Source organism: Lycium barbarum, chromosome 1 (assembly GCF_019175385.1).
Source record: "Lycium barbarum isolate Lr01 chromosome 1, ASM1917538v2, whole genome shotgun sequence".
NCBI lineage: Eukaryota > Viridiplantae > Streptophyta > Magnoliopsida > Solanales > Solanaceae > Lycium > Lycium barbarum.
In genome coordinates this window covers 160,285,593-160,301,831 of record NC_083337.1, presented here as the reverse complement: position 1 = coordinate 160,301,831, position 16,239 = coordinate 160,285,593, and the positions used below count along the sequence as shown (strand labels likewise).

The following is a 16,239-nucleotide window of genomic DNA, read 5'->3' as shown; positions in this document are numbered from 1 at the left end:
TCCTCTGCTTAGCCTCTTCTCCGTACCCAAGTTTTCTATGAAAATGAAATACATACGATATGCACACAACAAAATAAACGAACTTTAACTTTTGTTTTACAAAATTTAAGTTATAGTAACAATATAAACAGATTCTATGTATACTTACACGTCAAACTTGGTAAAAAATAATTTAAAGACAAATTAAATGCATGAAACGTTAAGGACCAAAGTTTGTGCACATGTTTTTTGTTGCATGTGAAACAGAGACAGGGAATGGGGTATGAGTGCATGAACCCATTATTCTTAACATGAAGGGGCCATGGCTCAAGAAAATGGGTTGTTCGCCATTTTTTCGACAACCATTCTTTCTCCTCTGGCCCTTATGAATCTTGATGGAGACTTCTATTCTCTATATATTTTTTGAAGTTTGGACCACTCAATGTTTTCCATCAAATTTTAATAGAAATAAGTAACACATAAAACTAATGATAGGACACATGTGTCTTTTTAATTTCTCACCAAGTATTCCATATCCATGAGCTTCGGCTAATTCGGATCCGCACCATGCAGGCCGTTAAAAAGGAAAACGTTTTCTGCTTGAAGGATTTTTTAAACTGAAGAAGTTACTGGTTGCTATAAACAGTGGCAGAGTCAGGATTTTCGCTAAGGGATTTAAAATATAAAAATATGAACACACATAGAAGTTAAAGGGAGTTCAACATCTGCGATTTATACATAAAAAATCATTTTAACCATGTATAAACGGTGTAATTTTTTGTCGAAGGGGTTCAGATCAACCCCTGGGCTCTACCTGGCTCCACCTCTGGTTGTAAGTATGGAGTTTTGGCAAAGGTGTCACATTCTTCCGGTAGTGATTTTATTTTTTTTTTAATTTTTATTTTTACATTTTTAGTCTGTTTGGCCAAGGTTTTAAAATCAACTATTTTAAAAAGTGTTTTTTTAAAAAAAGTATTTTAACAGTTTGTGTTTGGATAATCAATACAAAAATCACTTTAGAACAACAATTATTATTTGGCCAAGATTTTAAAAAGTGTTTCTGCTTCTACTAAAAAATATTGCTTCTTCTCTTAAAAGCTTGACCAGACACTTCAAGTTTAAAAATAAAAAAATAAAAAAAAATAAAGCAAAAAACATTTTTGACATCGGAGAAGCTTGGCTAAATATGCTATTTGTCGTGGAACCTGGTGATTCAATTAAACCAACCAAGACTGTGGTTCAATGGTGGTGGAGAAAAATGCCTTTTCTTTTTCATTTTTTTTTTGTGCGGAATGCCCTTCAAATTGGTGGTCTTTAATTTTTTTCCTTCGCTAAAAAATCCTTGATTCTGGGTTCGAATTCTCTCTTAGTCAAATTTTTTTTTTAAAAAAACCATAAGGTAGAGTTTGGATTCGCAAGGCAGAGTTTGACTGCAAACTCTAGCTTAAGGTAGTGTTTTGCCTTCAGGCATGGCAAAACTCTGCCTTAGGGCTTAACTTTTGCCCGAATAGGCCTAATTTTGCTACGAAACTCTGCCTTGCGATTTTTTTTTTTTATTGAGCCGGGGTTTGAACCCAGGACCTCGGGATATTAGGCAAAGGACACAAATTAAACACCATCAATTTGAGGGACAAAAATTAAAGACCAATGCCTTTGAAGAACAATCGTGCAAATGACCCCTTTCTTTTTCAATTGCTCTTTATGGGCTATGCTGCATCAGCACCGAATCCATCAAGTTGGAATTTGAATACCTTTAAGCCCAAGAAAGCCCAATATTTCTTTGAATAGAAGAGATGCTTAAGGACCTGTGTCTAGTCCATATACTAGAATCATGGCACATTTCTGGTTTAGATCTGGACAGCTGGTTTCACCATAATTTCCCCTTGTTGACTTTTTTTTTTATTACATAGGGGGTAGGGAAAGGGGAAATGGGGGAGGGGATTACAATGTGGGGACTCGAACCCTCACCGACAAGGTGAAAGTTCAGATAGTCAACTAACAATGCAATAGAAGCTTTTTAATATGTGGACCTTTTTTTACAATGAAAAGGGTTAAATTTGTCCTTGACCTAAAGGAAATGATCTAGATTTGTTCTAAATTTTTTTGAAGTAGGGAGTCATTACTCTGCGGTGACACCATTGTCTTATTGACACTCGAGACCTCCAATGGTGGGGTCTCTATCCCCCAAGCTCAAATTAACCGTCACTCAATTCTCAAATTGACTTTAATAGAACTTAAAACAACGATCAATTTCACTATCAAGTTGAATTCTCATCTATGTTGGAATTTCACCACACAACTCCTTCACTAGTACTTTTCATATCACCAATAGAGATAAAGGTGTGAGAGAGATTATCTGAATGAGGTGATTTTTATATGAATATTTTGCGTGTTCTTTTGTGAGTATCGCGGGAGTGAGAAGTGGTGATGAAGTAACGACGGTATACAAGTAATGTTTTTTAGAAGCGGATAGAATAAATTATAATAGCGGTGATCGATTTAGAGGGAAGAAGGATATTGGCTGAGAAATTATGGTCAAATATGGATAATTACGTAAAACATCACCCTCATAATTTCAAAATTTGACCATAATTTCTCGGTCATTATTGTTCTTCCTTCTAAATAGATCATAACGAAAAAGTATTCTCTCTTGTTAAGAAGACCATAGTTTGAAAAGCTTTTGCCATTAGTCAATAAAGAAAAAAGATAACCTATTTTCGTAACATTAAAGGTAAAAATTACTCTAATGATCAATTTATGTGTAAATTTGGGAGCACTTTTGATCCATCCTAACGCCCAAACAAATTTCTTTAAAATTCAAAGGAACTAACTACTAATGTTAAATCACAGAGTTGTTCAATAGAAAAAAGAGGAGTAATTTATTGTTTTTGGTTGGCCTCCAATGAAATCGGTTGAGAAAAAGTGAACCGAGTGACAAGGTGTAAAAAACTAAAAATTGTCCATATGTTGGCCTTACATCTAGTTGGATGGGCACACAAACCAAGGGGCAGAAGATTGAGTCTGTTTTCAACTCGTAATCGTGAGGCACCTAACTGCCCCCGACGCACGGTCCCCATACATTTTTCTCCACCCATTTTTTCCTTTCCTTGTCCAAATTTTTCTCCTCTTCTAGAAAGCAGTCCTTTTTTAAATTCCGTGATCTATCCAGATAAAAAGCTAGACTTCCCTCCAGAACTTACTATCTGTACCTTCACCTGAATTCCCAGTTCCCCGTCCAAAAATTAGAACCCCAATAAAAAATAGTGCGACATATCCTCCATTTTATTGGTTTATGATCTTTGGTGATTGAGGCTTCTGAGCTATTCCCTTCTTTTCTACACGGAGGGTGTTTTGGATTATTCATTTTATTTTAAAATAAGTGGTATTTTAAAAATTGAAAAAGAAATTTATTTTAGTCTTTTAAAATTATTCTTATTTATATAATCAAGAATCATTAATAGAATTATTTACATAGTCAATAATCATTAATAGCCTGTTTTGTCAAGCCTGTTTTTCTCTAAAAGTACTTATTTTAAAAAGTTAGGTGTTTGACCAAGCTTTTGAAAAAAATCAGTGCTTCTGGAGAATAGTAAAAACAATTTTTCAGAAACTAAAAAAATCAGTTTTGAGAAAAATACACTTAAAAACATTTTTTAAAAGCTTGACCAAACACTAATTTTTGCTCAAAAGTATTTTTTAAATTAATTGGGTCAAACACAAGCCAAAAGTACTTTTAAAAAAAATACTTTTCAAAATAAACTGATATTAAAAACTTGGCCAAACAGGTTATGAATAGTTTTTTTTTTTTTTAGACATTTAATTAGAGATAAGTTAGTAAAAGGTGCGCATAAGTTAAAAAATCACTTATCATAACACACTGAGGGAGTAATTCGTGTACATCTCGACGACGACCAATACTACAACCTCGATTACTTCTTACAAAGTTACGAAAATCGGATAATTTTATTCATCATGACTTTAACAAATATAAATAAATTACCTAATCTTTTACCTCCGTTTAAGTTTAAATTCAAGTGCATAAATAAATAACAACAATTATTTTCAAATTCAAATATTTTGCTCAAATAAACACGTGTTTCCCTTCAAAGAAATTAATAAAGTTGTGATAAACATTCACGTAACTTATGTTGTAAAATTATATAACTTTTAAATATAAATGGATGCATGTGTAGCTCTATTTTTTGAAAACAGATTTCACTTCCTTAGGAAAATTGATTTATAGATCACATTGGGGAACCCGATTTAAATCCAATCACATTACTACTATATATAACGGACAATGCAATAGTTTTGTAGTAATTAGTTACATTGTAACTATTTGGTTGACCCAACTAAAGTGGTTTGCTCTTTCAAATTATCCTTGGATTTGTTATTTATTACTTCATGTAGCAGAGTATGTTCCAATAAATCAAGATATTTTCAAATCATTTTTGATAACATATCTTTTTTCTATGTTTTATTTTCCCCTACTTTATTTCATTTTTACTTAGGTTGACACATCAATTTGGTAAATATAATCAATTTTTAGCCTTTAAAATGCTAAAATAGTTGTGAATAGTGATGATGTCATCTAATAGAAAATAATTATGCATAAAGAAAATCTAAAATGGTGATGATAATAACTTTAAAGAACTCATTTGGTACTGGAAGAGTACCCTGTCGGTCAAATTTTCTTTAGTAATTCTTAAATTATCATTAAATTTCTCTTGACCTTATTTTTAGTAAAAAAAAATGAAAATATAAAGTTACATTTAATGATTTAAAACAATTATATTATAGAAAATAAAATTTAAAACATTTTAACAATTAATATATTAAAATCTTGGAAAATAAAAGAAAAAGAACCTGTAAATTTTATTCAATTTGCTTAATCAAGTGGGATAGAAAAGAGGAAAAGATGGTTACAGTGATCAACTCCTCAATCCCATAATTATTAGATATTGATAATCGCATCCTTCTTTTCTTGCAGACAATTTAATTTGTCAGAAATCATGTAATCCTTAATTGGTTGAGTAAGGAAAAATCCTTTTAAAAATAAAGCGTGAATGAGTTGATGACAAACTAAATTAATTCTTAAACTTTGTTTCAATGAATTCATTTTTTTTTTTTAGAATTTCATCTAAACCTAGATTTTTATCACCATTTTTGTCTTTGCATAAACCATTGCCACATGAAATTATGAGTAGTTAATAAATAAATACCAAAACATGCTAATCCTACCTCTATCTAGAAATTATATGCTCACAAATTAAAAAAATAATCATAAAAATATTAAAATGTCCTTCAATTTGTGATTATAGCTTGTTTGAAATCATTTTGCATACTTTAAATTATGTTACTAGATTGTTATCTATGTCTCTTTGATATTTGTTTATCCCTACCAAACTTATTTTCTTATAACAATTCTTTTAGTTAATTATTTATTTGTGTGATCAAAACACTTAACTAATGAATAATACATGATTAAGAAGCGACCATCTTAAAAATATTGTGCCTAAGAAACATACACAAATTATTTGTTTTCAATTAAAATCATTATGAAGTGCATATTGTCTTGATCTTAGATCGGGGCTCAGCAAGAACTACACTGCACTAGTTTGCGTAAATGTTTATGAAACTCTAGTTATACTCCCATTGCGCACGCGTGATTTATTATAGGAAATCTCAGCAATTAGTTAAAAGAGGTCTTTACAAAATGAATAGAGATATATTACCGTCATATAACCCTCTATATATATGAACAATTATAAAATAACACAGAGACCATCTGTTATATATTTTATAGCGGTCATTTAATCAATTCACCCGAAATTTATCCCATTAAAATTGAAAAAATCAATGAAGTGGAATTACATAACTTACCGCCTCTCCCGGTCTCCCATTACCAGAGCCACTTCTATTACACCCTTCCCCTCCACTATACACAAAATTTCACAAAAACCTCTCAATTTGATCATACTTCATTTTCCCTCTCACTTCACAAAAATCATGGGTATATTAGTTTTCCCTTTTTATTTCTCTTCAATTTTTTGTGCATGTATCTTAATGTTTCAGTTCACGGTTATTGACTAATTTCGTTTTATGCAGCCAAGGTTAAGATTGGAATCAATGGTATATACTCTTTCTTTTTTTCTCATCTGAATTTGTAATATTAGTATGTTTGCTCTACTTTCCTGAAATTGTTTATTCTGACTGTCATTATTTTGAAGGTTTTGGAAGAATTGGACGATTGGTGGCCAGAGTAGCTCTGCAAAGAAATGATGTTGAGCTCGTTGCTGTTAACGACCCCTTCATCACTGTGGAATACATGGTACATCGCAATTAATGATAGTAATCTATGAATTAAGCTTGAATCTCAGTGTAATTTGGTTTGGTTATATGTCCGGTATACATTTAGTTCATCTAATTGTACATTAATATTTAGATGATTTCTCAAGATTGGTCTATTTTCACATTCGTAGTTAACTTCCATGATTCTTCTCTGTTTTTTTTCTTACTTCACCATACTTTTTTACTCTCCTGAAGTAACTCTTTTTCCATTATCTGCGGTTGAGATGGTTTATGCTTTCTGACATTCACATGATGAAATTGACTAGAAACAGTATCAGTAAATTTTTAGCAATTTATTGTTGGTTTTTGAGGGCTTTAAGTTGATGGAGATTGTATATGATGATTTGTTGCATACATACATGTTGACCAGTAAATGTATTGTTGGGTTTTGAGGGTTTTAACTTTTAAGTTGATGGGATTGTATATGATGATTGTTACAGACATACATGTTTATCAGTAAATTTATTGTTGGTTTCTTAGGGGGTTAAGTTAATGGGTATTGTATATGATGATTGTTGCAGACAATACATGTTTATCGGTAAATTTATTTTTTGTTTTTGATGGGCTAAGTTGATGGGGATTGTATATGATGATTGTTGCAGACATACATGTTTAAGTATGACAGTGTCCACGGTCAATGGAAGCACAATGAGCTCAAGGTTAAGGATGAGAAGACTCTTCTCTTTGGTGACAAGCCTGTTACTGTATTTGGCATTAGGTAAATATATGTCCTTCTTATTAACATATGAGAATTGTATTAGAATTTCTCTTGGGTCAAGTCGAATGTCTGATTGAACTTACTGTGAGGATATATGAAGAAACCCAGAGGAGATCCCATGGGCTTCAGCTGGAGCTGAGTACATCGTGGAGTCAACGGGAGTCTTCACGGATAAAGACAAGGCTGCTGCCCACTTGAAGGTTTGTGATCCTAAATAACGTGATTCGTTCTTATTTTGCCTTCCACATTCCCAAATAATAAAGGAACTGTTTGTAGTTAATATGACTATGGTTTTTCATAATACCTAGTTTGACACTCCAACATATAAAAATTTCCCCACTGGACCGAACATTTGGTGCTTGAAATCATGTAGCGGACTTGGTTGTCATTTTTGCTTTATATATGTTTATGTATACATAAGTTCCAGCTTGTGTGTATATTCCAAATATTGTTTAAGTGTTAGTCCTGATACTTAATGCTTTATGCATTTGTTAGTGAAGGTGCAATTTTTGAGGCTTTACACTTCTTTTGGGGACTATCGGGTAAATTCAATATAATAGACGCCTGTTGGCATTCCAGACTTCCTAATTTTGTATTATTCTCCTGTCCAATCACTTTTTTTTTTTGTTGGTGGTAACTTAATGGCAGAGTATGTTGTCATCTTGAAAGCTATTTAAAACAACTCTGTTGATTTCGCTACATGCGTCTTGGTGTTAGTTAGAGTACATCGTTTGTATTGGCTCTATATGAGTATTTCTTTGCAATAGTGCTAATGCATGATATTTGAGTCTTGACTACTTGGATTGACCATTATTTGGATTGTTATGGTTATCACATATTTCCTTGCACATCTAGCTTGATTTCCTGCATTGGTTAGTTGGTGTTAAGTACCTGCTTAATTTTTGTTTGTTGTTATCACCAGGGTGGTGCCAAGAAAGTAATCATTTCTGCTCCTAGCAAGGATGCGCCTATGTTTGTTGTTGGTGTCAATGAGAAGGAATACAAGCCAGACCTCAATGTCGTTTCTAATGCTAGCTGTACTACTAACTGCCTTGCTCCTTTGGCAAAGGTTCCACTTTGTGTTTCTTGCCCTGTTCTTCATTTAAATATTTGAACATATACGTGAAATTTAAATGATTTCTCAAATTTTCTGACGTGACTTTGCAGGTTATTCATGACAGGTTTGGAATTGTTGAGGGTCTTATGACTACAGTTCACTCTATAACTGGTAAGTATTGCTCATATGTTATAAGTTAATAGAACTTCTGTGGCTTGTGTACTAAGTTGTTATTTTTGTAACTCAGCCACCCAGAAAACTGTTGATGGACCATCAGCTAAGGACTGGAGGGGAGGAAGAGCTGCATCATTCAACATTATCCCCAGCAGCACTGGAGCTGCTAAGGCTGTTGGAAAGGTGCTACCACCATTGAATGGAAAGTTAACTGGAATGTCTTTCCGAGTTCCAACTGTCGATGTCTCTGTGGTTGATCTCACAGTGAGGTTGGAGAAAGAAGCTACCTATGATGAAATCAAGGCCGCTATCAAGTAAGATTGTGTACTTCTTTACTACCGCCCTTCCCTGGGAAAATACAAAAAGCTTTTGTACTTCATTCTATCCTGGCAACTGGCAAGTGTATACTACAAGTGTCCCTCCGTGGATTTAATTCATGCAAAAAATGAACAATAGTACTGGGTGAAATAGTAGAGAAGGCCTTATGGCCCCGGTGAGCTGCTCATTTATATTAATTTGTTTTGTCATTTCATTAGGGAGGAGTCTGAAGGAAAATTGAAGGGTATTCTTGGTTACACCGAAGATGATGTGGTATCTACAGACTTTGTTGGAGACAACAGGTTAGCATGCATTTCAAAATTCTGTTCGGTTTTATGTTTCCAAATGAAAGAATGGTTTTTCCTTACTCAAAACATGTGTCTATTTTTTCTGCTTAATGCATTTTTTGTGCCCTCAGATTAAGTATTTCTAGAGAGCCAAAGTGTTAATTTGACTGATTTGTAATTTAAATGAAAATAATTGCAGGTCGAGTATCTTTGACGCCAAGGCTGGAATTGCTTTGAGCAAGAACTTTGTGAAGCTTGTTTCTTGGTATGACAACGAAATGGGCTACAGGTAAATGCCTTTAAATTTAGAGCAGCTGTAAGCCTGTTCTTTTGCATGATATCGTGCTCTGGCAGAGGATCAATCTGTACTTTCTGCTTCTGCCTATGGTTATTGTTTAGCGTTCGCCTCTTCAAGAACTGTGAAAAGCAGTACTTTATGGTTTGTGGTTATATTTTAGCATTCGCTTCTTCAAGAACTGTGAAAAGCAGCTAATATGTTTACCCCGCTTGGATTGCAGCACACGGGTGGTTGACTTGATTAAGCACATGGCATCAGTTCAGTAATGTAGCTGTTGCGAGCATGGTGGTTACCTAACCCTTGCGAAGCATAATTAGAAAAGGAAAAAGCAGTTTAGAATAAAGTAAAACGAGAAGCTGTTTGACGAGTTTGAGGGGCTGTCTGTTTACTATTGGATTTTGATTTTGGGTCTTTGTTGGAATGTGGCTTTCTCCAGATTTTCAAATTGTCTGTTTGCAGAACTCTGGATATGTTATCTCTTGTTTTGTCTTTGCTATCAGTGTATAATAATGTTGGACCCGCACTTATCTTTCTCACTGTGCCTCCCCCTCTTCCCACCCAAAACCAACCACCAAAAAAAAAAAAAAAAAAAAAAAAAAAGAGAGAGAGAGAGAGAGAGAGAGAGAGAGAAGAAGAAGATAAACACAAAAAGGAGAATTAGATTGTGTGAATTGGTAGGTACTGGGCCAACTGTAAAGGGCTCGTCAGGTGCCTTTCCGAGCCTTCAAAAAGCCAATTAGGGGATCTGGTGCTCAATGAAATTAGGGGATCTGGTGCTCAATGGAAGTGATATTGAGAAAAGCAGTATATCACTAAGCGAATTGTCCGGTGAAATTGGTCCCCTCTCTTTCTGTTTGTCAATTGTTGTTTGATCCTATTGGGCAGTGGCCAATTGGAGGAAGGATTCGCACCTTGCATGGGAAAGAGCAATTTACAAATTTCATGTGGTGTTCTGGTTTTGTTCATGTTGGAAGAAATGGAGAGAGATCTGATGATGGGAGTGTTACTGAAAAGGAAGTAGATATGCCTCCTTTCCTTCTTTAATTTGTCTTCAACCCAACTCCCTAACCAAATTAAGAATCGAATAGAGGCGTCTTAGTGGTAAAATTTTGACCTTCAATTGAAAACAGGCCAAGTAATGTGGAAAATTCAAGCCCCAGCCTTCTTCCTCTCAAAGGGGTGAGTACAATTTAGACAACTATAGGAGCACTAGGTTGTTTGCAAAGTTAAAGTGTGTGATTGAGAATTCAACACTAATTCAAGGAGAATTTATGTTAGACCCCCTTTTTTCTACAACAATATTTTCCAAGTCTCCTACTGAGTCTTCAACTGGATCAAACTTTGTGTTTGCCGTTTTCAAGCTTGAATTGCATCATCGACTTCGAGTTGAGTAGTTCTGTTTTTTATATCCCATTAATCCAGAAACCTTAGTGCCTCACAGGTGTAGTGGAAGAAAAAATAGCAACCATTAGTTTTGCTCCTCTTTACCTCTCCCTTCTATTGTTTTTCTTTTACGGTAGTGATGGACCGGGAATTCGAGTAAGGAGATTTAAAAAAATGCAAAAAATAACACACTTGTGGTTCGAGAGTCCGGCGCCAAAATGACACTTTTTTGGACCTTGAAGACAAAAATGGTATGTCTTTTTTTTTTTTATACCAAAAGGGGCTTTTCGTTGGTTATCCAACGAAATGTTAACCCCATTTAACATTTCCGTCAAATGTTAAAAAAAATAAAAAATTGTATTTCGTTACATACCTGGCGAAATACAATTTTTTTGTTTATGTTTTTTTTTGTATTTCGCTAGGTTACTAGCTAAATGTAATTCATTTTTTTTTCCTTTTTTTTTTAAAAAAATCCACTTTTTCGTGTTTTTTTTTTTTAAGTTTCCTAAAATAAAATTATGAAAATATAAATTTTTTAGGACACAAAAAAATCAATTTTCCTAATTTATTGTTTCAGATATTTTAATTAATTAAAAAAAATCAATTTTTCATTTCAAGACATAACTTTATTTTGAATATAAATCTAATTCAATTAGATAAAAACATAGTTAAAAAATATAGGAGAAAGAGTAGTTGTAAATTGGTGAAAGAGTAGTTGTAAATTGGTGAAACTTTAAACAGTCATAACTTTGCGCTCGGATATCCGATTTATGCAAAAAAAAATATGATTTTGCATATTTTTCCGAGATCTAGCAGCGCAAGGCCGGGCCGATTTTCTAGAAAACCTCTTTTTTCCCTTCCAATTTTAATTTTCCCCCAAATTGGCGGGAAATTTTCAGTTTTCTTTACTTATAATATGATGATGCGCAATAGACTTCAACATAAAAATTTCGGAGTAATGTAGCTATGAATGTCAATTTCACTTATGTGGTTTCAATTTTTGAAAATAAAGCTGACTAATTTTCTCGACATATAAAGTTCTAAAATAACCTTACAAAAATATAACACTTAAACCTAAAGTTTTCAAAACTACTGCAGTAAAATACTGTTTTATACAAAAAATAATCTTTAACTTAGTATTTTACTGTGTTATTGGACTTAACTGCGCCGTTACAGTTTAGTTTTCGAGAAAAGGATCAAAATAGTATATTACATTTAGGTTTGGACCTAAAACTATATACGTTCTCTTACATGGAGCATTATGTTTGTATAAGTGGTGTGCTTTTAATTAACTCCCAAATATTTTGTTAAAAATTTAACAGAAAATGGCAAAAATGCTCCTGAACTATTAGAAAAGGTCTAAAAATACCCTTCATTCATCTATTTTGTTACGAATACCCTTCAATTCAAATTTTTGGCTCATTTATGCCCTTTGACTAACGGTCAATACTAATTTTTTTTTAAAAAAAAATATGTAAATTATGGCATTTTATAACTAGCAAATTAGTTTTTTTTTTTAAATCTGGAAAATGGTTTTTTTAGAATCAGGAAAAATGAATCTCATTTTTTAAACCTGCTTTTTGAAAAGAAATGAAAAATTGGATTTTTTTAATTAATTAAAATATCTGAAACAATAAATCAGGAAAATTGATTTTTTTGTGTCCTAAAAAATTTATATTTTCATAATTTTATTTTAGGAAACTTAAAAAAAAATACACGAAAAAGTGGATTTAAAAAAAAAAAAAAAAAGGAAACAAAATGAATTACATTTCGCTAGTAACCTAGCGAAATACAAAAAAAAAAAATTGTATTTCGTTAGGTAGGTGGCGAAATACAAAAACAATTTAAAAAAAAATTGTATTTCGTTAGGTAGGTGGCGAAATACAATTTTTTTTTAATTTTTTTTTGTATTTCGCTAGGTTACTAGCGAAATGTAATTCATTTTGTTTCCGTTTTTTTTTTTAAATTCACTTTTTCGTGTGTTTTTTTTTAAGTTTCCTAAAATAAAATTATGAAAATATAAATTTTTTAGGACACAAAAAAATTAATTTTCCTGATTTATTGTTTCAGATTTTTTAATTAATTAAAAAAATCCAATTTTTCATTTCTTTTCAAAAAGCAGGTTTAAAAAATGAGATTCATTTTTCCTGATTCTAAAAAAACCATTTTCCAGATTTAAAAAAAAAAACTAATTTGCCAATAATAAAATGCCATAATTTACATTTTAAAAAAAAAAATAGTATTGACCGTTAGTCAAAGGGCATAAATGAGCCAAAAAGTTGAATTGAAGGGTATTCGTAACAAAATAGATGAATGAAGGGTATTTTTAGACCTTTTCTAATAGTTCAGGAGCATTTTTGCCATTTTCTGTTAAATGTTTAACAAAATATTTGAGAGTTGACTAAAAGCACACCACTTATGCAAACATAATGCTCCATGTAAGAGAACGTATATAGTTTTAGGTCCAAACCTAAATGTAATATACTATTTTGATCCTTTTTTCGAAAATTAAACTGTAACGGCGCGGTTAAGTCCAATAACACAGTAAAATACTACGTTAAAGATTATTTTTTGTATAAAGCAGTATTTTACTGCAGTAGTTTTGAAAACTTTAGGTTTAAGTGTTATATTTTTGTAAGGTTATTTTAGAACTTTATATGTCGAGAAAATTAGTCAACTTTATTTTCAAAAATTGAAACCACATAAGTGAAATTGACATTCACAGCTACATTACTCTGAAATTTTTATGTTGAAGTCTATTGCGCATCATCATATTATAAGTAAAGAAAACTGAAAATTTCCCGCCAATTTGGGGGAAAATTAAAATTGGAAGGGAAAAAAGAGATTTTCTAGAAAATCGGCCCGGCCTTGCACTGCTAGATCTCGGAAAAATATGCAAAATCAAATATTTTTTTGCATAAATCGGATATCCGAGCGCAAAGTTATGACTGTTTAAAGTTTCACCAATTTACAACTACTATTTCACCAATTTACAACTACTCTTTCTCCTATATTTTTTAACTATATTTTTATCTAATTGAATTAGATTTATATTCAAAATAAACTTATGTCTTGAAATGAAAAATTGGATTTTTTTTAATTAATTAAAATATCTGAAACAATAAATCAGGAAAATTGATTTTTTTGTGTCCTAAAAAATTTATATTTTCATAATTTTATTTTAGGAAACTTAAAAAAAAAAACACGAAAAAGTGGATTTAAAAAAAAAAAAAAATGAATTACATTTCGCTAGTAACCTAGCGAAATACAAAAAAAACATAAACAAAAAAATTGTATTTCGCCAGGTATGTAACGAAATACAATTTTTTTTTTTTTTTAACATTTGACGGAAATGTTAAATGGGGTTAACATTTCGTTGGATAACCAACGAAAAGCCCCTTTTGGTATAAAAAAAAAAAGAAGACATAACATTTTTGTCTTCAAGGTCCAAAAAAGTGTCATTTTGGCGCCGGACTCTGTGGTTCGAATTTATGACTTAAAGTAGTATTCTATTTTTGCAGCATAATTTCTTGAGGAGAGGATTCTAATTGAAAATGTACCTCTGCTGTGACTGTTAGGTATTTGGTGTGAATGAGAAATGAAAGTTTTATTTCCTTTGCCTTTTTCGGAAAATTTTTTTTTTTTGTCGAAAAGGCACATGTCTTTTCAGAAAAGACACACCTATTTCGTTAACAGACACCTGTTATTGGTTATAAATATCTAGTCATCCCTTCAGATTTTCCTAATGAAAAATTCTGAATTCTTCTATCTTCTTCTTTTGCACTTCATAAAAATTCTGTGTGATTTTACAGCCTTCGAGTGGTTCGCTGTCACCAAAGTTTGCAGTACCGCTACTACGGTGAGTAAATCGTTCTATCCTGGGAGGATATATTCCATAACCTCGGGTACATTGAGGGGAATAATTTCCTTAAGGACACACTGTGCATTCAGTGGGCTCGATTTAATTCCTACACATATTTTCATATACTGTTCTTCTGATTTTCGTTTCTGAAATTTGCTTTTGTTTCTGTTTAAGTATATTTTTGAATACAGGTTACTAACAATCTTAAGGAAATTATAATTTTTATAGTCTGTGTTCATCGCTCTTCTGTTTATTGGAAACTAAACAAGAAAGAGGAAATTTTTGTCTATGAAATAGGACAATACCAACATCTGAAAGATCCCTTCAGTATACGAATAAGCATCTATAATATTGATGCTTTCCCTTTTTATGATTTCAAAATAGTAATGTAGGAAGGGACAAAAAATAGCGATTCACCAGGAAGTCATTTGAGCTTTCTCATTTGAAAGACTTGAGACGTTGATGCTCTAATAACATTTGGAAAAGAAATTTGGCACCGAATGGAAAGAAATTAGTTGGTGCTGCAACAGACACAAAGAAAGTTTTTGTTTCAAATTCGAAAAAATGTCTGTTAGGAGACTGATTTAGTGTCTGGATATTTACATGTGTCTTTTATTTAATGATATTATTTTTCTGTGTCCTGTTAAAAAAAAAAATGAAAGGATGGTTGATGTGACAGATGAGGAGCAATGCCTCAAGATTTGATCTTAAGTGAATGTGATGTTCTTCCATTAATATGCTCCAAATGTTTAACTGAATATGAAGAGTTGTCATCAAATGAATTAACCGATGCAACTTTTCGGGCGTAATTTGTTTGTTATGGTTACTGTTGGGAGAGATTGGAATGACATTAAAATTGAGTTATATTTTCTTCACTCCCTTGTCATTTAATCTCCTACCCTTATGATTTATTAAATTCATGTTTTATACATGTTAGGGTAGATATTTATTATTTGATGATCTCAAAGTATATTCTATGGCAGAAACATTAGTAATGCATGGCAAGGTGCTGAAAATTTATCTCATCAACTTAACTTGAAATTTCATTCATTGAGATCATCAGTTATAATTTTCAGGAAGTATGGAACCAACGATGAAGTGTTTTTCTTTATAGTCTACTTAGAAAAGAAAATAACTCTTTTGGGGGGGGGGGGGGGGGGGGGGAAATAATACTCTTTTTGAAGACTAAAACCTTTGTGGTTTTCTACTCCACTGTTTGGAGATTAAAATCTGTGTGATTTTTTACTCCAAGTTACTACTCGGTTTAAAGAATATAAAAATTTTATCGAGTTAGTAAATTCGGTTTAAAGAATATCAAAACTTTGCTGAAGTTAGTAAATTGTGTTGGTTTGAAGAAATAAAATCTTCATTGGTTCTCATTGTTTTGAAGGAAAAAAAAAAGTATTTTTCCATAAATAAAAGTACTATTTTCTGAGATAAAAAGATATCTTTTTCCAGGAATAAAAAGTTACTTTTTTGGAAATTAAAATCTTCAGATTTCCTACTCTAGTTTTGAGATGAAATTTTTCGTAACTTTCTACTCATTTGTTTACTCGATTTGAAGATATAAAAACTTCATCGAGTATATATAAGTTTCTGCATTCGGTTTGAAGATATAAAATCTTCACCGATTTATTAAATCTATTTGTGCCAGAAAGTATTAGGTTTGAAGATATAAAAACTTCACCGCTTTATTCTCTGGTTAAGTGGAAAAAAAAAACTTATGATCGTAAGGATGTTCATTGCATTCTATGGTACGACTGACTGATAGAGATGAAAATTAAAGGAAAATTCTAATTGGAGGTTTAAAGT

The 16,239-nt window shown here is 32.1% G+C and overlaps 1 protein-coding gene across 1 annotated transcript; it reads left to right on the top strand.

Moving 5' to 3' along the window:
* The first annotated feature begins 5,859 nt into the window (after positions 1 to 5,859).
* LOC132601832 (glyceraldehyde-3-phosphate dehydrogenase, cytosolic-like) lies at positions 5,860 to 9,716 on the top strand. The gene is made up of 11 exons (XM_060314892.1): positions 5,860 to 5,992; positions 6,088 to 6,111; positions 6,210 to 6,310; positions 6,933 to 7,048; positions 7,149 to 7,248; positions 7,971 to 8,117; positions 8,216 to 8,276; positions 8,353 to 8,593; positions 8,816 to 8,899; positions 9,084 to 9,173; positions 9,403 to 9,716. Exons 1-11 carry the CDS (start codon positions 5,989 to 5,991, stop codon positions 9,446 to 9,448), a joined length of 1,014 nt encoding a protein of 337 aa, XP_060170875.1. The 5' UTR covers positions 5,860 to 5,988; the 3' UTR covers positions 9,449 to 9,716.
* Positions 9,717 to 16,239: the final 6,523 nt, after the last annotated feature.